This window comes from Pygocentrus nattereri, chromosome 9, assembly GCF_015220715.1.
Source record: "Pygocentrus nattereri isolate fPygNat1 chromosome 9, fPygNat1.pri, whole genome shotgun sequence".
In the NCBI taxonomy this organism is placed as follows: domain Eukaryota; kingdom Metazoa; phylum Chordata; class Actinopteri; order Characiformes; family Serrasalmidae; genus Pygocentrus; species Pygocentrus nattereri.
In genome coordinates, this window is record NC_051219.1 from 35,300,870 (window position 1) to 35,328,765 (window position 27,896).

Genomic DNA, 27,896 nt, shown 5'->3' on the forward strand with positions numbered 1-27,896 from the left:
TCTGACATTTCTGTCTGCTGCTATTGTTCGTGGAAACGTGAACTTCAGCCCGTGCGGAGGGGGTTGTAGAGTGGGGGTGGGCAGCATGCAGGCAGATGCAGCTCAGACAGGGGGACTCACCTCTGGTCAGATGGGTTCTCCAGGGACTCGGGGCTTAGAGGACAAGGGAGAAAATGAAGGGCATGCAATAAGCTCAAAAGGACGAAGTGCCATCCCTTCTGTGGGATTAACACAACACACAGACCAGCGAGGGTCTATGCCAACCAACTAGGGTGCCATTAGTGTGAGATCAAATCTAATATACCTGTGATTAGGCCTGTATTCCCAAAGTAATGATGTCATCAGAAGACCAAGACTGGACTGAAGTTGCCAGAGAGGGTTCCATAATAATGGAATAATACCATAAAGTAGTGGGTCTCAAACTGGTCCTTACATAACTCCAATGCATCCGATCCAGCCAATCAAGAATTTCAGAAGAGGTTAACCAGCTGAAGCACATGTGGCAGCTGGGACCACTGACCTAAAACCATGTATTTAAGCTAAGTACACAATGTATAAGCTTAACACCAAATTTGCACCAAAGTTGAGGGAAGTTTGCACAAGGCACACCAATTCCTTCAAAAGAGCCAGCTGAGTGAGTAAGCGATAGAACCCAATATCAAGCTTCCTCAAGCAAAGCCAATCAAAAACAAGGCACTCCATCAAGAAGGAAATGGGGTCAAACATCCAATTATGAAAAGACAGTCTTAGAGAATTGGTCATTGAAGTCATGGGGCATGAAGAAATTGATTCAAGGTTACAGAGCAAAGAACAGACAATAAAGATAGATGACCAGTCCAGGAAACAGTAACAGAAATATTTCTAGACTCCAGTCAGCTACAGGCCCAGTGTGTAGACGTCTTCTGAGGAATTCATTAACTTCAGGCACTCAAACCAAATAATGTTGGATTAATGACACTCATTCTAAGGGGTTGGTCAGCCTTCTTGGCTGAGATTAATTCTAATTCGGCTCTTCATTTATACAGGAAGTGACACGCATTAAACCCTAGGCCATTGTAAGAGCCACTCGACAGAGCCTTGTGCTTAACGTGTATTGATGCCCGAGGCAGACCACTTACACTATTGGTCTTCTAGCGCATCTCAATTGAAGTCCTGTGAAGATCTTTTTTTGGCTTGAAAGACAACTCCTTGATTAATATGTCACTTCCCTGCTCTGCCTTGGACCAAATTATTAGAAATCACAGCTAATGATTTGACAAACAAACTGACATGGCTAAAATGTGGAAGGGGAATTTTCCACGGGAGCTACTTAGCATAATTTAAAATGAATCATGCTGCCAATGATAAAACCGTGGCTCAGCGCAGCCACTTAGGCAGTTAATTACATTCAGAAGAAAACAATAATGTAAAATAAGTGCTTCTAAAAGGGAAACTATTACAGATTGAGCATTTCTCTAATGGGGCAGTCAAAGGCAATTCTAAACCAGCTTGAAAGCGCCAGTTTAAAACCGACTTTAACTAGTTTGAAGGGTTCAGAAAGGGTGAAACCACAAAGTACACATCAAAGTTGCAGTTAAATGGGGCCTCATTCAGATTCACACAACAGTTAGTCAAATCCACTGCAGGTCTATGGATATATTTCATTTAAATCCAGTTCTGCATGCTTTCTGCAGAGATACACTGCAGCTTTTCTGCAGAACACAATGCTCATCATGCATGCCGAGCATACATTCCCCTAACTAGTTTGTAATGCACCTGATGAGAAAGCAAAAACCCAATTAAAAACATTTTCCTGTAAAAAAAATATGAATACGAAGTAGGAATATAAAACAGATGAGCCCTGTTGATTTGATGAATATTCATTTACGCGATGCTCATGGGCAATAAAAAACAAAGCAAATGTTTTGGTCTATGTTGGGCAATACATCAGGTTAAATACTAGGATGGATTTACTACAGCGTTAGTTTGGCTTGGATTAAACTTTTCTCAGAGGACGCCTGGTTACTTACTCAGGAATCTCATTGGTCAGTTGGCTTGGGTGCAGAAAGAAGACAATAAGGAACACTTACATGAGACAGACAGGAGACAGACAAGAGACAGACACACATAAAGACAGGAAAGCAGACGGACAGAGAAACACTCATTCGGCCCTGTGCAAAAGTCAGAGATCACCCATTGTTTACTTCATTTCCAATCAAAAAGGCAATTAAGTACAAGTTATTCGTTGTTAGCATCAGCAGAAAGGAGAATACATACATATTGCTGCTGTCAGAAGAAAACTTTGTATCTCCATTTTTGTCATTTTCAGGTTTTGACATTGTTTGAAAATACCTGTTGCTCTTTACACTGTATGTAAATTTCATAATGAATGGACCAAAAGAAATGGCTTAAAATTACTTGGGAAAAAGTCTGGTTCCACTGACTTACATTAAAAGAAAAGTAGTTTTTTTTCTCTATAAAGTTACCTATTTTGAGATATGAGGTTTTGTTCTGACAATAGCAATATACACATAAGCATATAAACAAATAGAACATATATAGCTTCCATTCTTTTTGGAAACCTTGCTTTCAGTTTTTCAATGAAATCCGCCTAAATATTTTTCCACACTTTCAAATCTCAGTCTTAGAAGTTGGTTGCATGTCTGCTTCTCATGATCCAAATAATGCAAACTATATTTAATTACACTGACTGGAAATTAAATAAATGAAGGGAGGTCTCTTACTTTTGCACAATACACAATACGTTTAGAAATCTGTGTACCACAGATCCATACTGTGGACAGAGTTACAATGGAGTAAATTTGCAGATAGCTAATGGTTTCCTTCCTGAGTGCGGAAAGGGGAGATGATAGGATATATCACAATGCATTTGTGAAGAGCAAGTCAGCTTAATCCATTCTACTTATGGTGAACAGATTAATGAAATTTTGACGCATGCATCGACCCTGCTGCTGGAAGGCCACAGACATACGAGTCCAACCCGAGGACAAGGAATTAGCTCATGATTGAAGAAGAAAACAATTAGAGAGACAGCCTTCCAAATGTGCTTTCGATATGAGCGCTAATGGAGACGCAGGCCTCAGAGCTTTTGATAATGGAGAGGGGGTATTCGTGCAATGTATCAGCCCAGTACTCTGTAAGACAGTACTGAGAGAAGGTCGCTCCAGGCAGCACTGTAATTGGAACCGGGCAGCTAATTAGCGAGACTTGCTGAAGACCAAAGAGACAGAGGCGGTAGAAATGGTGAGGGATGAGAAACAGCCATTAGTCGAAACGAGGAAGCACGCAGGACCAAAATGGGGCCAGTAATTTAACTTGTTGTCATCAGTGCTCATTGAGTGGTAATACAACTAGAGGGCACGAGATGTTATTCTGAGTACACAGGACGAGTCTGAGAGCTTTGGAAGTCCCTTACCTCTTGGTGACGCCGTTGTGATATTCAATGAATGTTCGCCCATCAAAAGCAATGGCCTCCGACTCCCCGGCGGCCTTTTCATAGGTAGCTGTGAAAGGGGAGAGGATAGGGGTTGCATTACATCAATCGATAAGCAACACAGCACTCCTTAATTACAGGAGAGGAGGTGTGATGTATTGTAATTTTCATGCTTGTGTGGTTTAATTAAAGTTAAATAAACAGGAAGGAGGCACAGCAAGGTTAATGAGGTAAGTCTAGAAAAGTTCTTTGGCTGTAGTTTGTGTGCTTGTGTTGAGAATATCAATTAAAGAGGAAAAAGTACATGTTAGTGAACACAGTTGAGGCTGTAGGGATTCTTAAATGCACAGCAAAGACTAAATGAGTAAAATAGCCCCTAACTGTTTTGAAGGTATCATTGGTCATTGGCTCACATGCGCCAAAGGCTTAAGCTAATCTTACCCTTAGGGAAGGAGAGGGGGTGGGATGTCTATATTGGGAAGTGGGTTTACAGAATCACTGGAAACGGAATAGAGAGGAACACTCACTGTGCTGGCAGTGTGTTCCCGTGAAGCCGTACGGACACACACACTCGTAGTTGTCGAGAAGCGGGATGCATTCACCGCCGTTCTCACACACATCTGTAGAGCAGGGGTGGTGGGTGTACATGGACACATCGCTGGAGTGAAGTGCATTTTCAGACTTCAGGATTGGTGTGCCCATCACAGTGATCTGGGGATAAAGCAGCTTGGATCAATAAAGCACTGAACCAGCACAAACTCATAATGAATTCATGGGGCAATATTACAGTGCCAGTGCCTTTAATGCACTACATGTCCATAAGCATTAAGTAAGAAACAAGCCACAGATTTAGTAAAAGGGAATTTTTTGTTTGTTTTTTTACTAATAGTCTATGGACACTTTGTACTGCTGGGGGTGACCAGTTTAGCACATTCTACTAAGAACATCCATGGAAATAGATAAAAAAATAATTAAAAACAGATGAACAGTGCAGTACAAACATCTGCCATTTTTATGAAGCTCATTTCTGCTATGTAGATGAAAAAATGTTTTAGTAACACTCTACGTAATTTATACAACATTAATATAACCACACAAATTTGTCATATGTCATCATGAGCTTTCATGACAGATTACATCCAGTAATATAAATCTGTCATGTTACCGTTACTGGTAATTGTCATGATTTGTGATAATGTTTGATGTCATTACTAGTAATAGTAACATTGCGCTCTTATACTACTGGACATACAATGTCATGACAACTCATGACAGAATATGATTTATAATATGTTTATGGCATGTTTAAATCAAATGTTATGTAGCAGGGCTTGATAGTGTATTGACTCAGTTTGAAAAAATGACTTATTTTCTCAAGATTTTGATTTAGTAAGTCAAAATAATGTTGAGAATATAAAAAAAAATTATTTGTCAAGAAAGTGACTGTGAAAGTGAGTGAACATGATTATTTTAAGAATTTCAATAATTATTCAAGAAAATAAGATGTTATTTTGAGGCAAGTTATACATTTGAGAAAGTTCCAGTTGTTTGGGAAACCTATGTTTTGAACTTGTGGTGAGTATAATCTCTTAGCTACACGCTGTACATCAAAGGCTTAGACATTTCTTCAAAAGGAGCTACAGTGTGTATGAAGTAACAAAGTAAGTAATGCAGACACTGCACAGCTGAAAGATCTTCAACATATGCTTTTACATTCATTTGGAAAACGGTCAAGTCATTATTTATTCAAAAACTGCTCTTGAGACATTTTGATGATTTTTGTAAAATATATACCAAAAGTTTTACAAAACTACTTTAACCCCTTAAAATTCCAGACTTACTACAGACTAAGACTTATTAGACAGTAACTACAGGGACTTCAATGCAAACTGGTAGAGCTATTCTAAAAGAAGTGAGTAATAAAACTGGCCATTTACAGGGTTAAAATATGTTTTTTCTTTTGGTTTTAGGTTTATTTTCTTCATCAAATTAAGAATGATGTGACATGGCAGGCATTCAAAATGTTTTCTCTTCCCCCATTGCAAAAATAGATGTGTTTAAAATGTCTCCGAGCACAAACAATGACAATCATATTAGTGCCAAGAATAATGAAGCTTTTCACAGACATTAAACAGTGCTCAGTATTTACTATCAACCTTGGGAAATTGGAATAGATTTTTGAGAAGGAAACTTCCATACACATGGTCACTGTTGGGACTTTTAAAAAAAATTTCCCCTCGATTTTGTGTCATAGCTTCAAAATTCCATTCTCTCTAAGCCGCTTATCCGTCAGGGTTGCGGGGGGATGCTGGAGCCTATCCCAGCAGTCTTCGGGCGGAAGGCAGGATACACCCTGGACAGGTCGCCAGTCCATCGCAGGGCAGCTTCAAAATTACTTGGACTAAATAATTTCAACACTAATTTACATTTGGGGTTAAGAAAGTATTTTATTCTCCTGTAACAGCTGCCTTTCTGGAAATAAAAGGTTTCCTCTGGCAGTGATTATATGCAACAAGGCAAAAATGGAAAATAGTAGAGACCACCCCATTGATCTTATTATGGGTGAAAAGGGCTGCATATTTAGTAAATCGTGACAGCCACTTTTTAACAAAAACACAAGTTTGTGATAGGGCAGACAATAGTAAAAGTATTCAGTGCTGACAAAGCAAGGTACCTTACCTTCTGAATGGCCCCCTTAAAGCCATTTTTAAGAGACGCTGCTCTAGCCACCTTACGGAAGTCTGGAGCTCCGCCCAGATACAGGGACTCCTTCAGGTTGAGATCATTATGCTGGTTCTGCAGAATACAAAAAAGCAAGATGAGAACCTACAGTACTGACACTCTATTATTACAGCAATTAACCCTCTTGTATTGCCAGCCCATATTATAATTATAATACACTGTCATGGCTGAACAAGCAACACTAGCAAAGAATGGCCAATCGATAAAAGGGGATGGTTAGTATGAGCCAATTTATTGATTCAGCTCTCATATTTAATCCTTAGCCACATCAATGCACCTCTTGTATTACAAAACATAATTGATTTCAGTGCAGCTCTCTGAATAGCAAATTATTCATAGTCTACACATAAGACAGAAGGGAAAAAAAAGGGGCGAGCACAAAGAGAATCGGAGCGATTGAAATGAGAACGACTGATATGGATGGCTTTTTAATGAAAGAGTATAATGAATGTGTGATTATTCCTCGGACCTTTCAAATTCTGAGTGGTAAACCTTAATTGGGGGATCGTTTGCACCGCAGATGACCATGAAATCAGTGTTCTCCAACCTGCATGAAAATTGCTTCAATTACAGCAGGACCTTTTTTTCTCTTTTTTACTGAGGCGGGCTCCACGTATACAATATAAAGGATCTTTATTTTATGTAGGGCAATAATTGCCGAGGGGGAAAAACCGAGTTAATTGCTGGAAAACAAGATGAAATGTTCAAATGTGTTGCCAGTTCCTGGCGCAAAGTCCAACTCTTATCTCAGCATAAAAAAAACAACAGCCCAATGGCAAAACAGACAGGCAGAGGCTTGAAAAGGCCTGGCTATGGACCTGTGGGCCTGTCCAGACTAGTAACCCGGGCCAAGCCAGCGTAGCCAGCACCGTTTCAGCCCAGCTCCTGTGTGATGTGGGCAGAACAGGGCATAGTGAGGAACCCTGACACAAAGCTGCCATGCACCGGCAGCCGCAGGCTGGACGTGATACTCTCTCGCTCTCTCTCTGTATCTCTCTCTCTCTTACTGCTGGAATGTACTGAGTGACTGACTGAGGGTGTAACAGGGAAGTTTCTCTGAAGGCAAAAACAAACAGTAGAAAAGAACAAAGTTTGGCTTTCAACTACACCCCCCCCCTCCTGCTCCTTCGCTCCCTTCTTCCATCCCTCCCTCCCTCCTTCTATCGCTCTCCCTCCGCTATTTAACTGTCTCCATCCACTGTGAAGCTGTTTAATGGCCCTCCCACGCGAAACTAATGAAGACGTTTCATTGTTGTAGGAAGGCTGCTGAAATAATGGTGGTCAAACGATAACTCTCTCGCTCACTCTCTCTCTCGCCGCCCCCATACCAGCTGGCCCGAGGTGAAAGCCAAACAGAGTTCTTCGACTGTCCTCTCTCTCTTTCTCTCTCCCTCTCTCGCCCTAGCATATGGAATGGTGTGAAAACACAGCTCTCCCATCTCCCTCTTCCTTCTGCCTGCTCTTGTCGAATGGAGAATGGAGCGGAGATGAACGGCGGGGCTGTTCGATGGTGCTGTCACAGGGAATGAGGAGGATGTTGGAGCGAGTGATCAGACTTCAGTCATTACCTTGCGTGATTTCTTATATCCAGACAGCACACAAAAAAAGAGCACACAGGGCAGGTGGGGAGGGGGGGAGAAAAAAGGTGGGAGGAAGAAAAAAATGTTACCAGAGAAGAAAAACAGAATGTCAGTACAAATAGAAATAAACCGTGCAGCAAACAACATAAGCCATAGGACCCCAAAATACCCACACATAACAACAGAGACAATCATGCAGGGCACATAAAGCAAAATGACGGGCTTCAAAATGAACATTCAGAAGGAGATTAGAAAGAATATAAAAGTCTACAGCTAATGTTTCACTCTGGTGCACCCACACACTGTATTTGTATTTGCCTTATGGCGCGCTGGTGTAGTTACAGCTCGTTCGGTGGGGTTTGGCCAAGTTGCGGAGAGTTCTGTAGGAAAATATTTCTCCCGGGTTTCGCTCTGTGCTCTGTAGGCTGCGAGGCAGCCTTCATAACAGGACCCTTCTGCTCTCTTCGCCCCATTTTTCTCTCCATCATCCTCTCTATTTAATAAGATTTTCTGCCTCTGCGGCTGGAACCAAACACAATTTCCATATGTAGGATGGCTTGATAAAAAAAAAAAAAAAATGTAAAAATTAAAACAGAAGAGAGCCGTACAATTTTTAAAGAAGACTTAAATGCCTACGCACCAAATGTATAGGCCTAATCAGAAGTCATGCTGTTTAGCGTAATTAGGGAGCATACAAGCTTTCAAACTATTACACTGCCTTTGTTTTTCTGTATATATGGCCCACAGTCATGTGGTTCACACATTCATGAGCACATATATGGTTCGGGAAGTGGTTTGTGTGGGTTAATGTGAGTGGGTGCACGACGTGCAGCAAAACAGACGCAAAGATTTAAGCCATTTGCACAGAAAAGCAGAAGACGTGTACAAAAAGAATCACACACCCGAGGGGCCTGGTGGGGAACACGTCCAAAGCTTCACACATATTCAGGTGCATGCGCCGCATACTCTGCGTACTGTACACACTCCAAACCCAACTTCACAAGATGCACCCAGCACATCACGAATCTCTCATTAGCCAGAAAAACAGCACTGTTAGCCAGAGAACAAAGTTGGCTCTGCATTACTCAGCTCGTTACATGTTGGGAAGATATCTGAAGTGGGGAAATATTACTGCATATTGCTGCATAAGCACAGTCCAGCACCCCGGCTCTGAGGTAACACGGAGCCAAGGCTGCCCTCGTTCGGCTCGGGCACAGCAACACAGGCATAAGCTGAAGCCAGCGCTCAAAGCCCTCTTACCGGAGACTCTCCTCTGACCGGGTCTTTGCCATTAACGTTGATTTCTCCCTTACGCTGGGCTCGCTCCAGGTTCACCGTGTTCCACACATTCAGCTTGATCTTTTCTTTGCTCCTGTTGTACAAAAAACACAATCCCACACACAGAAATTTAAGTTCAAGTTAACCTCTCTCACCCCTTAAAGGGAAGCTCTACAGGCAACAAACACGAACAAGAAGACAAAACAACAGTACAAGACAAAATTACATTTGTTGATTTTCTAAGTGAAAATATATTATCCTCTACAGAGAACATACTTCTGAACACATTCATGCACAACTGCTGTTCATTTGCTGAATTTAAATAAAATGAATAAACTGTATACAATTTTGTATTTTGTGTTTTATTTTATGGACCCCTTCCCCGTGCAGATGAGCGTGTTGAAGGAGTATTCAAAGAGAACTCAGTCGAAACTTGGTAAAGGATGTGTCTTCCGAGGATGTAGGTGAATTATCTACTATTGTTATCATATCTTAATCAGTGTAATGATATTTTGATTTTACATTTCAGACCTAAACATCGAGCTGGACCTTCTTATTGAGCCTGTGCATGATGTTGCACACTTTCAGTTTGTTCACCGCAAAGGATGTGTTTATTTTCACTAAGAAAACCAACAAAACATGTAATTTGACCAAGCAAAAATAGACCAACATACCAGATGTAGGTATTGAAAAGAAATACAAAAATGCTTCAAAGAACACTTGTGTGTGCTCTTTATATAACCTCTATCTGCTGCGTCTGTAGTATACAATCAATTACCACAGACAATCATTTTAGCACGTTCCTGTGTCCTATAATACACACAGAAAACCATGCTTATAATAGATAATAAGACAATGGGCAACACACTAACATTGCTGCTCATGGTAATTGACTGCAAGGTACAGATGCAGCAGTTAAAGATGAGTGAATCTTAACTGAAGCTGGAATTATAGCACAGCTAAAATGCTTGTAGTTCCATGTTACATGTAGGCAGCCAGTTCTCCTATTATGTACCTACACAGATATGCATTGTGTGTGTGGCTACTGTCCATCTTTATACAGTTAATTTCATTAATTTATCATTTCTTCTATCACTAATTGTAGATGTGAGAGCATAAACTACCCATATGCTATGCTAAGGCTAGTTAGCTTTCTGGCTAGTGAACAAGCACACATGCATGATTGCAGCAGTTAGGGGATGTTCAGATGGCACATTTTCTCTTATAAGCACATTAGTGTGTCACAAAAAATTGACTGAATAGCTCTTCTATAGCATGCAGAGTGTTTGTGGTTTTAAACTGCTATAAGTCATCGCTGACCAATCAAGACTGAGGATGCCTTCTCTCTCATCCCAAACTAAGGTAGCTAGTTTTGGCCATTCAGACGTCCAGAGCTCTACAACACATCTGAACATGAAAATTGTTGTGCATTAGCCTGCCCCAAAGATTCCATCTGAGTGCCTGAATGTCCATCTTATCAGTATTATTATAATCTAAGAGATAAGAGGAGGCATTGATTCACAACATACAGAAAACACAAACACTAAGCTCCTACAGAGCCCATAGCTAGAGCTGGCTCTGCTTACCTAATGACAGCTGGTCCCTTGCCCAGATCATATCTAAATTCCAGAATGCCATCATTCAGAGCGAGAGAGATGAAATCTCCTTTCCCATCTGTCTTCTGACCGTTGTAGAAGATCATGCCGTTTGAGTCATTCGCCAGCAGTACTACAGTCATGCTGACCTTCTGCCTGCAGATAAATCATACAATCATCTCATTAGAGATTATGTTAGGCTGATGTACATCATGACTAATCATATTACTAGGATTCTGCAGTGACAGATGGTTTACAAAGTAGGTGTAAATGTGCAGAGATGGGACTCAATAATTACCTAAGATCATGGTTATATAAATGCAGGCCCTTTAATTCTAGGTAGGATTCTCCATTGAAGTATGGAATATAGGCTCCCTTCTTGTCTGATACTGCCAAGGAAAAATAGAGTTCATTAGCAGATATATATTAACTTAATGACAGCAATTGTGATGTTTTGGCAATTTGCATTCAATAAACCCACACAAACTCTCACCTAGGCCTCTGCATTAGAGCACAATTGCATTCCACACAGAAAAGCCTTTCGCTGCTAATTACGCTGGATTAGAACGTGTGCGTTTTGGACGAGGATGGTACGCAGAGATTAAAAACCTAATTAGCTAGTGCTTAAAACAGTTGCTGACTATTGTACATGGGAACACAAAAACCTGCAGACACAACAAGGAAGTGTGCAGTCAAAGCCCATTTAGAAGAATCAACAGTGGGAACCTTGCCAGTTCAGTGGTCTGGAAAGAAGGAGAGATCTTTTGTTTTTGCCTGTCTTATTCAGGACGCCCTCTGCTGCCCTGAGCTCACACAGCATCTTGATCCAGCAGTGTATTGCTATGCTTGACCAGGCTGAGGGCAAATAGGCACATCTGGGAACTAAGGATGTAATGATTTTGATACAGGATCCAAGGCATCAAAACAATGACTTTCGAAACGGTGTATTGAAATGTAAAACTAGAGTGCTGTGAAAAAGTAAGACCACACTTTCATTTATTTAATTTGCAGTCAAAACCGACCATTAAGTACAAGTTATTAAGAGTAAGAAACATATCGTTGCTGTCCAAAGAAAACCATGCATCTCCATATTTGTCAATCATTTCAGCACATCGGTTGTCCTTGCGAAAAAAAAAATTATGATGCATGGACCAATAGAAATGCTCTAAAATCACTTGGAACAAAATCTGTACATTGAATTACATTGAAAAGTAAGAGTGTTGTCTCTTTCAAGGGGAACATAATGTCAGTCTCTGGGGAGACACAGCTGTACCTTCTGACAAATTAAACGCTGATATATTTGATATTTTACTTATATCATATCATATAAATTCTAAAGAGTGTTATTTTTGGGGCTTATTTTGTTATCGAAAGGAAAAACAAAATAAGTGTTCTGAAACCCCTACTGGAAACCACTGTGGACCACAGCGCTCACAAGCAACTCCAAAACACAGCCTGCGCTCTAATGACAGAGCCAGCCTGGTGTATAAAGCAAACCGCTGTGAGAGTTTGTGCACAGAACATTCAGATTTGATCTGAGCTGAGAACAGCTATTGGCCGAGTTTGCATCACTACTCTGCTCCCTCCATCATCCTCGCCGTTCCTGCGGCGTCTTCACTTCACACAGGGGACGCTCGCTTATTATAACACTCGTTTCTGCCACGCATCCCCCACCCCATCTATCTCTCCCTCCCTCTGACTCACTCCCTCGCTCACTCACTCCTCTACTTGATGATCCCTTATCTCACAGTTGCCTTTCTCCCCAGACACTTTGCCTGACTGAGTCCCCATTAATCACGATGTGCGGCTGACTGATACAATTACTCATCTCATTGATTTAAGTGATAAAAAAAAGGCACACTCTATGTGATGGGTGCGCTCAACTCATTGATTCTGGTTCACCTCAATTTATTTTAATCACTTGCTAATGGAGACTTGCTTGGTCAAAGTGCTACTCTCAGGCCTGTTTTAGTTGATTTGTACGCGTGGATGTGTATCTGTGTACACATGTGGGCCTGCATCCTGGATCTGCCCCTCAAATTGCCTTCAAGAACTCGCAGGGTGAGGGTAAGATAAATAGAAAGAGAAATAAAAAACACTAAAGCATGAAAAACTACTGAAAGCATCAAAAACGAGGCAGTATGTTCCCTCCCTATAGTGAATGAGCTCCAGCTCCCTGTGGAGACGCTACTACTATCTCTCTGAAAGCTTCACCTGGGGGCGGCGAGCTGAAGCTAACCAGCTAACAACCACATCAGCAATGCTACAAACAGGCCTGTCGCCCAATCCCCATGATTCAGCTATAGTAACCCCCCACCATCACCCTCCCGCAGGCCTCCAGTCTGTTTGATCTTTGGTTTCAGGATGGAAATGTACCGTCATGATGCAAACAGTGGGATGGAAAACAACAATACACCCTCTTGAATCCCCAACCAAACGCCACCACAGCCACTACATAAAGCCCTGCCTTTGCCCAGGCGCACTGTGTGAAAGGCAGATTTCTGACTCACGTTTTTCAGTTCTTGGAAAAAAACTCTTTTCCAAAGCAATGTTGGATCCATCATGAACTTTTCTTGATATGAAATCAATAAGAAAAAATTTCTGCAGAGAAATGAAAGATCAGAGTCGATTCTTGCTGAAATTCTGCTGCTGTACCTTTCCTGCAGTGTTTGCCTTCGCGGCCCATGGGGCACTCGCATTTGTAGCCTCCCTCTGGAAGAATATGGCACTGGGATGAGGGGTGACATGGGTTCGGCTCACATGGGTTGTGGGCGTCTGCGCAGGTGGGACCTGCAGAGGAAAACGGACAAAGGTGTTTTCATCTGGAATCATTGCTGATGTTTGTCACCTGATTTTCATCTGATTACGATCACATACACTTTTAGAAATAGAGGTACTAAACTGTCACTGGGGCAGTTCCCCTCTTGTCATTGGGGTGGTTTCCTCAAGGGTACATCTCAGTACCTTTAGTCAGGGAACATAACTGTACCATAATCCATTGAAATCATATTTTCATAGTTGTATTAACTCAACACACCCCGTCTCATATCCAGGCTTTTTAACTTATTGTTCTGAATTAAAACATTAGGTTATAAAAAGGTGCAAATATGTACTTTTCACCTGGAAAAAAACTTATTTAAGTCCACCTTGATGTACCTTGATGAATGAAAAAATAACCTGCACAGAACCTTTATTTCTAATAGTCTATGCCACAACTTAATTGTAATTATAATGCATGTATGAGCCCAAAATGATGTCAATAACAGTAGAAATGGGTAATATGGTGCACTAATCATGATTTTTAATGGCTAATCATGATTTCTTTGCAACCAAATTGGTCATTTGTTTTCCTAGATTTTTAAACCTGAAGCTCACACTATATAGGCTAGAAGAATGCACACAAATACATCTCAGTGCTTTCTATTAGCTGATGCTGCAATATAAAACCACCTTTGCTATTTAATATCAGGGCAGTCGTGGGCTGGAGGTTAGGGATCCAGCCTCATGACCGGAAGGTTGCCGGTTCGATCCCCAGAGCCGACAGCACATGACTGAGGTGTCCTTGAGCAAGACACCTAACCCCCAACTGCTCCCTCGCTGCGGATTGGGCTGCCTACCGCTCTGGGTGTGTGTACTCACTAGTATGTATGTGGTGTTTCACTTCACAGATGGGTTAAATGCAGAGGCGAAATTTCCCCATTGTGGGACTAATAAGGGTCACTTAATACTACTAATAACAATAATTAATAAACACACAAACATTCAAATACAGCATGAGTGCAATTTTTTCTGTTGTAAAGTTCCAACACAGCTCAACCAAAAGCAAGATAATAAAATGGCCAATTGTGCTTGTACATTTGGAACAATAACTTGCTGATTCCAATCTTGGTCGATTCCAATCATGCATCTCTGCTCCTTAGTTAAGCAGTCATATTAGTTATTACTGATTTTGACATTATACTCTATGTTTTTATATAATCTATAATAATATGTTTATATGCTTTCCTTGTACTTGTTTTTTCTTTGTTTAATCTGTCCAATAAAGTACTGCAAAAGTACAATAACACTACTTACAGAGAATAATAAAAATAATAAAAACCCCAAAGACTCAGTTACCTTCTCATTCAACCCTGGGCCACTAACAACATCCTAAAATCCTATCGCTGACTGTTACCAAGGCCTTCCCCTCGTACAGAATGGGGGTGAGGATTTACACTGTAATGCAGGTCATTTTCTAATAGGATTTAGAATTATTACAACTCCAGATTAAGCTCTGGAGCACCAAGACCCACTTGTGTGCTTCCCTTGCTGGAGAAGTGAAGATTGCTCATGGTTGCAGGTTTTGGCATTTACTGAGGAATCATCAGAATGTTCCCATCATTATGTAGAGTGGAAAGAAGAGCGCGCTGTGAGCAGCCATCGTGATGGAATGAGAACTCCCGCTGTTTTCCCAAAGGGCTTCCTACATGGAGCGTTTTCTACAGTGTAAGTCAGCAAGAAGCTCCATCACGACAAAAAGAGTGCTTCATCTCACACCCCTGCTCTTTTAACATTAAAGGTTAGCTCATATTTATCCCTCTGGCCAGCTCCTTTGTATATATCTTTACTTCAAAGGGCTTTCCTCCACACCTCAGCCTTACCTACTAAAGTGCAGTACAGAAATCAAGTGAGTGATATTGAACTGTATTACTATGAGGGTCGTTCAATAAACGCCGGCGAGGAGAACAACAGAGCAATTTACTGCAGGCAATATGTCTTGAGACTGGAGTAGCTGCCGAGATGGAAAAAAACACACCTCCAATGTGAACAAAGAGAATAATGTAGCTTGCGTCTGGTGGCTGGTTATCACAGTCGAGTCCGAGCCTTTGTCTTATCTCTCTTGTTGTAGATCAGGGAGAGGTGCAGCTCACTACAGTGTGTGAGGACTGGGATCAGCCACAGTACCTGCTATTCTCCTCCACCGCCTCTTCTTCAAGGCCCTTATTAGCAGCAGACTGCTGGACTGTGACCGTTTCGAGAGCAGATTGGGGCAAAGGCCACAGACCAGCAGCAACAGCTCTATAAGCTTTCAGAGGCTACTAAAGCAAGACTCTCTATCAGACCAATTACTCACTCTAGCTTCTATACAGGGAGGCAAAGCGGCCCAAAAGAGCAGCAAAGGCACACTGATTACTCCAATAATCACACAGGATGCAGTTTGAATGCTGATGTAACTTTACCTTAGGAAACTTTTCTTTTGCTTTACTATTTAAATGTATCCACATTTTGACAGTTATGCCTAAAACACACTTTGTTACATAACAAATTACATTTACATTTAATTTACATTCAGTATTGATACAATATTTAAATGTAACTATGCTATTACATCACAAGTCGTGTATGTCTTGTAAGGAATGGACGCAATGAATTACATTTGCATTTAGTAGTGACATGCTTTTTAAATGTAACTCTAATTACATAATTAGCTATGTAAGTTCTAAAATGAGTGCACTTAGCTATGTAATAAATTATATGTACATTTGATTTACATTCAGTGTTGATGTACTATTTAAATGTACCTACACTGTCAATTCAGGGCAGATGTTTGTGTTAAAAGCGTTTCTGAGGTTTGAAATGATGTCAATTCATATAAATTAATATAAACTGAACTGAACTAAAATATTGCTTTAGTTCATCTAAACAAAAATGCCTCTTCTATTGTTTTATTAATAGTCCCCGAGTTGATTATATAATGCTATATTATGAATTACATTTACTTATTTTTTTAGATTCTATTTGCATTTGTGCTTCTGTTTTTTTTCTATATTTTGTTGCCATGAAATGACACAGTGGCAAAATATGAAGTATGTGTTCTCCACAATGCAAAACAATAGCTTTTTATTAGATTCAGATTCCAATAAAACATCCCCTCTTCTATTACAAATACAAACATTAATGAGACTTAATGAATCTGTACTTTTCTGTTTCTTGTAATGAGCTATGAGTGAGAAATAATTAGTAGCAAACTATTAAAAATGTGTTTTGAAATGAAATTATTTTTACCAGCAGCCAGGGTTTAACAGTAAAGTCCTGTTTAAACCGGCTGGAGTAATGTTGAGGGAAATAAACTATGCTAACACTCTCCAGCTCTACACTGCTCCAGTTGTCTGCAGTGACCTCTCGGTGCAGGTCAAGTTGAGCAGCATTGTCCTTATTTTCTCCCCTGAGCATACTCTTCTCTGCCTACTTCCCCATCTGCCCTTTAAAGAGGCAGGTAAACACTCATCCATCTTACTGTAACCTCCCTGTAGCACGCTGATTTCGCATGCAGCCTCTGTTCTGCCTCATCTTTCATCCATGGGGACCAGCTGCTGGACTTACGATCAAGATTGCTATCCAGATCTGATTGCGAACGGGCTCAGCTTCTCATCACACAGGGCTCATTACGAAATGCGGCTGAGTCAGAGCTCTGAATTGACAGAAACAGCGGACAGGAGAGGCCAGAAAGGTGAACTCACCAGAGAAACCATCTACACACTTGCAGTGGAACATCTCGGCTCCTTTGACGTGGCAAGAGGCTCCGTTTTTGCAGGGGTTGGGTGAACACGGGTTGTTGCCGCACTCACCGACAGCTGTGCCGTACAGCACATTGCCACCGTTCTCTTGCAGGTTGTACACCATGTTGTTGACATCCAGCAGGCGGATACAGCCTACCAGACCAGTAGAGACTGAGGTCCTCTCCTTCACACTGAGGGAAAGCAATTTATTAGAACATATTTAAACACATTTAATCTACAGCACATAAAATGCGTAAGACTACGCACTATAATACTGATATGACCAATTAGTGTAATCTATAAAAATGGACAAAAGAATGGACAGAGCAGTGGAGGCTTCTACTGTTTTTAGCTATGTGGTGTATTTGTGTGCATTCTCATGAATAACAATATGTCATTCAGTGACAGAAGCCAAATAAGTAAATCTAATTGAAGGAGAACTCCACTCATTTGTCAAAATTTCTATAAATTACAGGGTTAAGATGTAAACAAAGTCATTCAGAGTGGTTTGACGTGAAAAGCTCCATTCTAGAGGAACGTGGCGAGTCAGAATTCTTCACAGTGTGGTGACTTTAACCAGGCGTCTAAAGTGTCTATCGTCTCCAAAAGCTGCTTCACAGAAACTATTGCATGAATATTGTGTGAGTTGATGCGGGATGGTTCTTTGTATTAAAATGTTTTAAAATGATATAAATGTTTAAAAAAATACATATTTAGATGTTTTATTCAATATTTCATGTATGTAAAAACAAGCATGTACAGTAATTAGCTCTTTAAAATAGTTTTGTTAAATTAACTGTTTTCAGACATGATGCATTCATTGCATTACAACTTATTTTTTGATAAATGAAGGGCCAGTGTATTAGGATTATAGTAGTTTCATATTACTGAAAACTTTTGATCAGTCGTTGCAAACTTTTGAATGGCAGTATAAGACAGTTGTGAAACTGTCTGGAGAGGTACATGTAGGGTGTTGTAAGGCGAAAATAATTCCCAAAGAAAACATTTTTTCCCCACTATGTTACCATCATCAACATTACCTATAAAACTAAGTAAACAGGAGAGGGTCACTGCTTGTAACCAAATGGCTATATTTGTGTTATACACATCACATCTTCTCTATAAAGGACCATCTCATAGTAACTCAAGCTGAACGACTTTTTACATCTCAGTGATTGAATTATGCAGAAATTTTGAACTTGACAAGGTTTGAGGCAAACGTGGTGAATTCTGTATGCAGTTTGCATGATGCCAATTAGTGGGATATAAACTTCCATGACTTGTTAGCTACTCTAGCTTCATAAGTTGAGTGATGAAACAGACGTCAGACATCAAATATGTCTTGGCTGATTGGCTACATTTTTGTTAAGAAGAAAATTGCATAAATTAAATTTTTTCCCCACTATATTTGAACTTCTACTTAAAGCACTTTATTTAAGGAAAGTATATAACCTGATTTGAAAGGAAACAATGAATATGAATTTAAAGTGTAGCATTTCAGCTATAACTGAAGTGTATTACTGTCTATACTGGGTGAACTGAGTAGGCATTTGTAGGATTTACAGCTCTGTTTATAGCCTATAGTCCTGCCGTTTCAGGCTACCATAAGTAATCTGACAAATTAGCATAATTTTAAATAAAACTGTGCCGTCATGTCTTGTATTTGGTTGCTAATCCTTTGCAATTGATGACTGCCTAAGTCTCTGACCCACAGACATCACCAGACGAGGTGTTGATGCTTTGCCAGGTCTGTAATGCTGCTTTTCCCAGCTCCTGCTTTTTTGCGGTGGCTTTTTGCCCTCACATATGAACTACGCTCTACGTGAAACAGCGCCAAAGGGATATCAATGATATTTTTGCAACAGCTCTGACTGATGCTAATTCCTTTTAGCTATTTTTGTTCTGTCCCATTAAATCTTATTAGAGAAAATGTCTATCTGCCAGCTTTTTAGCAGGCAGAAGAATCAGGGCCCTAACCAGTCAACACACTCATTAATTCATTACTCTCCACTTTCTTTTTTGTAAGCGTCCTAATTGAGAAGCTGATGTTGTCTGGCTCCAGTGTTGCATTTTGATAACAAGACAGAGAAAAGGCAGTGATCCTTACTCCTGAACCATGTCTTCAGGAACGCCACCAACGAAGAGCGGGGTCTCCAGGTTGAGTCCGTCAGTACCTGCAGGACTCTGGCCCTCCACGGGCGTTTCATTATCTACGCTCAGCGCGGCATTGCGCCTGTTACGGTTCACCACCAAGTGATGCCACTGACCAGGTTTTATGTGGATCTTGCTTACCACTGAGCATATGCCAGAACCTGTGTCAAACCTAAGACAGAACAAGTGGAGAGAAGGGGTAATGAGTATACAGTGAATATATCAACAGTTTAAAAGTCTGAAACAAACATACCATATTCATTTTCTTGTTTTGTCTGGAATACTAACTTATATATTTCAATGTCACTCAACATATCTTTTGCTATTTTATATACAATAATAATTTAAACAACATAGAATTCAATGTCACTCAATATCTTTTTTGTTATTCTAAATACAATAATTAAACTAAAACAAAACTAAACATCAGAAAATATTGTAGACGCTTTATTCAGTACTTAAAATATTTAAATACAAGTACGTACTGGAATTAGCTAATCAAAATAGTTTTGTTAAATTACCTTGAGACTTTTCAAATCTGACGCATTGGTTCATTTATAACATTGTTTTGATGATAAACACCTTTCTTAATCATTTCAGAATCATCTACAGCTCTTTATATTACTCTGGACACATCTACAATTTTGACTTTTTTCTTTTTACTTCTTCATAACTTTTTATTAATTATATAAAACCTGTGAAGTTGCACAGAACCAGTGTATTAAGATCATTTGATACATTTACCTGATTTTACAGTAGTTTCATGTTATTGAAAACAGTCATTATAAACTGTTAAGCAGTAATTACAAACTTTTCAATGACAACATAAGAAAGTTATAAAACTTGATAATGAATAGTAATCAGTACTTTACCTGAGCTCTACTTTTCCTCCTACTAAAGCCAAAGAGAGGAAGTCCTTCTTGCCGTTCTGGCTGTTGTAGAGGAGTATACCCGACGTGTCTGAGGCCCTGAACTCCATGGCAATTCGCACAGTGTGGTAGCCTCTCATGGTTGGAAAGGCCAGGTAAGATTTCCCTCCGAAGGATGGGATGTAATACTTTATCACTGAGGAATAGAGAAAGTCAAGGTAAGATAAAGCGGGTTATTGGAACGTCTCAAACAAGCCTCCAAGCCTTCAACAGCCTGCTTGCTACTGATAAAGGAACAAAAAAAAAAAAAAACAGGGCACTGAGTCTCCCTAAGATAACATACAAGACCACGGCTGTGGTAGGGTAAGGCTGGAGTGCCGCTTGTCTCCATTTGGTCCAATGTACTCAGCCACCAAGATAGAGATGCAGAGACAATGATAAGTTCATTGAGTAATTGCCGTCTAATCTCTCAGGACTGCTCCGAGTTTGCAGAGTACATTTCATACACAGATTCCCATTGCTTAGGCATTTATCATCAAGACCTCTCTCGCGGGAAATGGCTGGCTGATGAAGCCTTCTCTGTTCATCACTCTTTAATGGCCTGATTGATCAGAGGGAGGGACTGGCTCTGCATACAAGCCTTCAATTAGCCACCTTTTTTCCGCCCTCATCACATAGCATTTTATCACAAACTAATGCTCATTAAAGCAATTAGTGTCAATTATAATCTGATGCAGCTGTGAGGGGTAGTTTCTTATCCAAAACCACCGAGAGAGAGAATGATGGGAGCTACAATCCCTAAAGTGCCACAGCAGGACTGCAATTTAGAGCCATAATTGTGCTATTCTCGTCATGTGGAGGACTCAGTACGAAGCCTTTTGTGATGCTGTGGTGGAGTGCATATTATGATTCTGAGAGTTTTGGCATCTTTAAATTCCTACACATACATTCTGCACATAAACCTACACTGCCTGTCAATAGTTTGGAGACACATCTTATTAAAAAGTTTTCTTTGTTGGATTGCAGTGACACATATTGATTTGACTTTCTGCATAATCAAATTGTAACAAACTGAGTGGTTTAATGTGAAAAAACAGAGTGGTTTAATGTGAAATGTGCAATTCTAGAGAAACATACAGTGTTTTTCAAAGTCATGGCAGATATCAACCAGATGTCTGAAGCATTAAATGCCCCTGAAAGCACCCTTAAAAAAGCTTTGACATAAAATGGTTATGAATATGTTGCCTGATGCATGAAACATTGTTTAGGAAGATTTTGTGACTAGATTTAGGCGAAACACTCATATTTTAAGAAACATTCATGGTGGAGTGATACATGCAGGGCATACTAAGGCTAAATAGCCCATAAGATAATGTTTTTGTTTTTTTTTTAATTTGCCACTTTAGGTTCACTGGTCATTTTATATACTAAAAGATCGACATTGTCCTCCCTGGTTCCTATCACCACCACAGAAAATCTGGATGTTCACAGCAAACCACTCTGGATGACTTTGTTCACATTTCAAACACAGCATCCGAGAGTATTTTTCTATCTGTCCTTACTTATTTACTCTTCTTTCAAATGCCTGGTGTCCCAAAGCTTTGACAGACAATGTACACAAAAACCTTCCCCGTTCATCATGATTGACACTGATTGTCTCACATTTTTCACACACTGCTCCGCCTCTTCCTGCAGGGCAGGTGCAGGTGAATTCGTTGCCGTCCTCCTCACAGGTGCCTCCGTGGCCGCAGGGTTGTGAGTCACATGGTCCTGAGAGCTTGGTGTGCTGGGGTATGGGCCTGATCCTGAGGGGCAAGGTGGAAGTGGTGTGTTGCTGGGTGGGTGTGCTGGTTACTGGAGCAGCTGTGGTGGTCCTGCGGATGGTGAAAGGCCGTCTGGTGGTGGCTGGCCGGTGCGTGGTGATGGGAGTTGTTGTAGGTGGCATTGTGGCAGCAGCAGTGGTGGTGGTGGGGGTGGTGACGGTGGCCACTGTGGTGGCAGTTGTGGTGAAGGATGGAATAGAAAGACCTGAGACAAGCATAGACAAAGACAATGGGTATATACTGTTGGCCCTGTTTCAGCTTTTATATATAATGAAAGAAAACTGGCTTAAAGTAATCGACAAAACATAATTTACAAAAGTTTTCCTTCAAATTTAGTCAGACAAGACATGTTTATTTGGAGCTAAAAGTCTAATATAGCTAACAAGTAATCGAAGCTTGAAACATATAACATGCCTATCTTATCATCTACCTTATCTATAAAACAAGTACATTACAAAATAGTAGTAATAGCCATCTTAAGCCTACATGTTGTCTGTAAAGGATTTCAGAGTGTCAGAAACTACATAAGCAAATCTAATTCAGATTATTTAACAACTCATCACAGTTTAAGGTTTGTGTTGAGGGAGAGTTTGTATGATGTGCATTAGCGGACTATAATCTACATTAGCCTCGTAGCTCCAGCGCAAAACTACAGAAGCAGTTTGGCTGACAAATATAGTTGCAAAAGTCTGGTCATCCAAATGACATATTTCATAAAGTGCAAAGTAAACACATTATCAACTTTTCATGAACTTAAAAACATTGGACATGCTTGCAGTTGTAAATTCTCAATAATCAGAATTAGGAAGTAACAACTGCTGAAGTTTGGTGGTGCTTGGACTGACTGAAGTAAGAGCGTCTAAAGTTATTCAGAGTAAGGGCCCATATCTCAGATTCCCAGGGGGGCTAGAAAGATGGGATTAGTATCATCGAAGTTTTGTCTTGGTATGAGTTTCCCCCCACCTAGTGAATGGGCTCCAAACATCATCTACTCAGTTTTTTTTTTCTTTTCTGTATCTTCAATTCCTTGGCAGCTAAAACCATAAGACTCTGTGTCTTAAATGACTCACTAGGACTAGTTGGGCAGGTCAAAGTTTTGTCACAAGGAAATGTTAGCTGATGACAATTCCAGTGTGTAATAAATTCTCTGACTCTTCAAATCTACACTCAACAACCATGGCCATAAAATGGCATTTTTTAAAACAATCCACTGTTGAGATTGTGTTCACATATTTACATTTCAAAAATTACATCAACAACACATGTAATTTGCCCAAACATTTGTTCATTAGGGGGTGTAAATTAGATTTTTCTTCGCCAAACGTCCTTTGATAACATCTGAGTGATGATTATGACTTACCATATTTGGAGAAACTGACATATTCCTCCTCGGGTTGCTTCACTACTATGCTGGTCCCTTTAGCCGTCTTCAGCTGTTCCAGCAATGATGCCTTAATATCCTCCACTGTAAACCTGGTGTCTGTAGCCCGAGGCCAAGGCACAAAGGAAGTGGGACAGAAATGGAGGGAGAGGTGAGCAGAAAACTACCTTTACTGCACCCCCCCGCAGACATTACATACAGCAATAAATACACGGGGCAAAGCCTGCACGTAATGGGCCTGTGGGAGTGGACGTCCTCCAAGTGCTGTACGTTTCAGGGACGATGGAATGAAGGGCTGTCATAACACTTGCGCAGATGGCCCTGTTACTGGCCACTGCAGACTGCCTTTATGACAGGCTCTTGTGCTGGAATAAAAGACGCTGAATGGGGCCAATAAAAGGCGAATGCGGGAGGAGTTTTTTCCTCCCCCCCCCCCCTCCATTGGTGAGAGACGCTCACAGGAGTTTAATGACACACAGAGGAATGAGGCAGAATTGGGGCAGATCTCTGAGAGACTCTCTCTCTTCTTCTTCTTTTTTTTCAAATCACCACGCAAAGAGCACTTTGCCTGGCCACTCCTGCTGTAAACAGCCCCGACAAGACAGAGGCACAGAACTGGGCTCTTTTATACAAGTTAAACACCTCATTTTATTCTATTGAATTATATCTCCTCTAACAAAAAAGGCAGTTTTTTATGTGCTTTTTATTTCCCGCTAAAGGCGTACTTCTAAAGGTGCACAGACTCGGGGAATTTTGATGTGCTTAGAGTATAAGAAGTGCTTACAAAGCTTAGGGTGGTAAGAGGCACTTCACAAATAACACAGAACTAGCTCTGGAAAAAAAAAGCCAATGGGAGAGGGAAAGAAGATGAGTCATAGAAACAGATGGAATAATTGAGACCACAGAGTGCACACTGGATAAACAATTTGTAGCTGCTTCATGTGAGCCTCTTCACAGTGTAGATGCGTGCGCCCCCAGTCGGCTCAAGCCACACATTTTTGCAATGGAAAAAGCCATTATGCTATCAAAAGCTGAATGCTGATGTTCTACATGCTACACGTATCTGCAGCATTCGAGAACAGGACACAATATGGTACAATGCAATATGATGTTCTGCAAAAGATTATACAATACAACACATTGTGCTGTTACATCCCTAATACATGTAACACTGACACGGTGCTGGTGTGTTAGTGTGTGGTGTGCTGGTCGGAGTGGATCAGACACAGCAGTGCTGCTGGGGATTTTAAACACCAGTGTGACTGCTGGACTGAGATTGCCAAAAATATTCGGTCAACAGAGTCCTGTGGGCAGCGTCCTGTGACCACTAATGAAGGAATCGAGGATGACCAACACAAACTGTGCAGCAGCAGATGAGCTATCATCTCTGACTTTACATCTACAAGGTGGACCAACAAGGTAGGAGTGTCTAATAGAGTGGACAGTGAGTGGGCACTCCAGCAGCACTGCTGTGTCTGATCCACTCATACCAGCGCTACACACACTAATGTTATGACACACTAAGGTTATGACCCCCACCACGTCAGTGTTACTGCAGTGCTGAGAATGATCCACCACTCAAATGGTACCTGCTCTGTGAGGGTCCATGGGGGTCATAACCACTGAAGAACAGGGTAAAAGGGGGCTAACAAAATATGCAGAGAAACAGATGGACTACAGTCTGTAATCGTAGAACTACAAAGTGCACCTACATAGTAAGTGGAGCATAGAAACGAGGTGGTCAAAATGTTATGCCTGATCAGTGTATATACTCCAATTTTTGTGACTGTGAATTCTAAAGGGCTTAATGTTTACTTAACTACAACAACATATAATATAACAAAATAGGTCAACAATCGTGTCTATAGCTTTAATTACAAAGCTTTAAAAACGTACTTGCTTTGGGAGTTATCTTACCTGGGTCAAAGTGGGCCTCTATAATGGCCATGATGGAGTTGCTGGGGGCCAGATTCTTAACCCGGACACTCTGGAAGTCCTTGTGCACATCAGATTTCCGGAACAGCTCATTCAGCTGAGGAAAAGAGAAAAAAACAGGGAAATGTCCATAGCCTCGGTTGCTGAAAAGGGCAATAAGCTTGATGTTTTGATCCAGTTCTCGTTAAGAGCACATTTCTCCTACAGGATGGGAAAGTGTTTCATTGGAAAAATTGCACAAAAACCCCACTGGGTCTGGGCGCACAAACTGACATTTAACTGCAGCGCAGAAGTAATTACATGAACACATTTCGGAGGCTGAAGTAAATGTCACGATACTAACGACGCCCGTCCGTATTTTGTTCGGCTTGCACCGCCGAGTGTGTAGGTGCATGTCGTTCCCATAACTGTGGAACATGAGTGAGGATTGAGCCACTATTGCAATTCTCAGAGCCAGTAAATATCCAAGCCTCTCCATCTATGTATGGCGCTTTTCCTGGAATACATAACAAAAGCGTGCCGACCACACTTCATTTACACTAAATTGGTCACGACTGGAGAAATTGAAAAGTAGCTCCCAATTTGGTCCGTACTCAAATGGTGTCCCTTTCTTGTCGGCTGCCTCAAGAGCCCTTCATTGAGTGTGTTATTGTTAAAATGTCTCTGCAGGTGGTCTTTCCAGTAACCCAATCTAGGCCCCTCTTTCCTCAGAAGCACCATTTCAAGGGGGAAAAAAATCACACTACTCATAATGCTTTGCCCATCCAAGCTAAGCCAATAATGTGTTTATTTGGAGCACCCCCACTCCAAAAGTTACCCCATGGGAGCAGTCAGACCTTCACAAAAGCCAGCCTTCAATCACGGCCTGTTGGGTGCTGTGACCCAGAAACTTCCCGTTCTCCTCAGGTGCTATTTACACATGGTCTAGCAGACAGAGCTGAAGGCTGAGGAGTGAGGGAGATGGGGACAGAACAACAGAGGCACAAGGGGGGGTTGAGGGAGGGTTTGTACTGCTATCTTGTGGCCCAGCTGAGCCTGCAGGGTGTCTCACACACACTCACACACACACATAGGATTAGAACATGCTAACGGCCACCGACACCATTTCCACAGCTGGCCTTGTCTTGTCAGTGCCCCAATCCAGGGTCAGCAAGAGAAACAGAGGTGTCTGTGTAAGTGTGAGTGGAGAGAGGAGTCCAGCTTCATTTGCTATGTGACGCACCAGCTGTGGCTTTATTCTGTTATCAATTCTGGTTTAAATGATAGTTGCGTTAAAAAACAACTTTACAAAATTTTCAAGTTGATTTAAGCTTATTGCCAACTCTATGCAGTTTGTGGCATGTATAAAATGACATAAATGGGAATACCACCAACTTTTTTTTATATTTCTGCACAATTCAGTTTAAAAGTCATTCAGAGTGGCTTGATGTGATCTAGATCATTGTAGAAAAAAACTTGATAACTCAGGTTTCTTTGCAACACCAATACAGCCACAAATAGATTAAAAACTTTGTTTTATAAAATGTTTTATAAAAAATATTTTTTGGTCAAAAAAGTATCTCAGAACCATTGTAGAACAATGTCTCAGGCATTTGGCCACATATTTGTAACCCTTACTCTTTGTAAATTCCTGTAAGGTTGCTTTAAGACATCAAACATCTGGTTCTTATCACTACCATTATGAACAGTTCTCTCTCAGTAAGATTTCTAGAACAGTGGATTTCCACAATGCTACCCAAGTGGCTATGGGCTTCCATTACTTGTTAACTACACAAGCCTCATATATCCACTGCAGAACTAAAGAAGCAAATATCAGACATCAAACAAGTTGATATACTGCATCTGCAATAAGAGTACAGTTGTATAATTTGGACTTTGGGCTGGATTCGCACGTATAGCAGCCTACATTACAGACAAGCTACGAATTGCTTGAGTAGTGCAGAGCAAATATCTTGCTTCACCAGAGCTGATTAAGCCATCAAATAATGTGCAGCACAAGCTAAAACACATCCTTCGCAAAGGGCTGCTATAGTTAGCATTCACTGGCTGAGCGCAAGACCTGGACTGCAGAACATCGAGAGGAATACAAATGCAGCACCTCTAACTAGGAACCAACTGCATTATTCCTGTATCAGTAACATCAAACAGCAAAGCATAACCGCCTCCTCAACCGAGGCAATACTCACAGCGCTCTCGATGCTGCGAGCTGTCTCCCCGAACAACTCAGACTTGGGATCGTCCATCTCTGGGGTGTAGAAGACCTCCTGTCCCTCCACCTGGTCCAGGTGCAGGAGGCCATTAAAACGCATGGTAGCTGTGGGGGAAGGCACCAGAGAGCAGAGAGACCCTTTACATGCAAGGACACAAAAAGATTCATATACAGTGACACCCTATGGGCAGAATTGCACAGTGGTGGTGGGTGCAGTGCCAGTCTGCAGGTTAGTAATGGTGCTCTGTGGAGTTAGTGCAGGGAGTGTGTGTTGGGTCCACTGGTTGGTGTTTGTGGGGGCTCAAGTGAGGGGATTCCCGTGGTGTGAGTGGAGGAACAAGGGGTGGAAAACATGGACAGC

At 41.1% G+C, this 27,896-nt stretch overlaps 1 protein-coding gene across 11 annotated transcripts in view; it reads right to left on the bottom strand.

Moving 5' to 3' along the window:
* Positions 1-27,896, bottom strand: part of agrn (agrin) — a 323,933-nt gene that overhangs the window by 13,954 nt on the left and 282,083 nt on the right. For 4 of the 11 annotated variants that reach the window (XM_037541557.1, XM_037541562.1, XM_037541555.1 and 1 more), the window contains 17 exons: positions 27,513-27,640; positions 25,309-25,423; positions 23,371-23,490; positions 21,850-22,215; positions 20,191-20,383; positions 19,275-19,490; positions 17,129-17,358; positions 13,284-13,418; positions 10,927-11,017; positions 10,620-10,784; positions 9,016-9,127; positions 7,744-7,755; positions 6,113-6,229; positions 3,961-4,144; positions 3,416-3,503; positions 2,010-2,033; positions 121-153 (listed from right to left, as the gene is read on the bottom strand). In XM_037541557.1, the coding sequence (XP_037397454.1) occupies positions 121-153; positions 2,010-2,033; positions 3,416-3,503; positions 3,961-4,144; positions 6,113-6,229; positions 7,744-7,755; positions 9,016-9,127; positions 10,620-10,784; positions 10,927-11,017; positions 13,284-13,418; positions 17,129-17,358; positions 19,275-19,490; positions 20,191-20,383; positions 21,850-22,215; positions 23,371-23,490; positions 25,309-25,423; positions 27,513-27,640 (2,329 nt within the window). The remainder of the gene's footprint in view (positions 1-120; positions 154-2,009; positions 2,034-3,415; positions 3,504-3,960; positions 4,145-6,112; positions 6,230-7,743; positions 7,756-9,015; positions 9,128-10,619; positions 10,785-10,926; positions 11,018-13,283; positions 13,419-17,128; positions 17,359-19,274; positions 19,491-20,190; positions 20,384-21,849; positions 22,216-23,370; positions 23,491-25,308; positions 25,424-27,512; positions 27,641-27,896) is intronic. The other 7 variants (XM_017709231.2, XM_037541561.1, XM_017709249.2 and 4 more) reach the window with 5 other exon arrangements.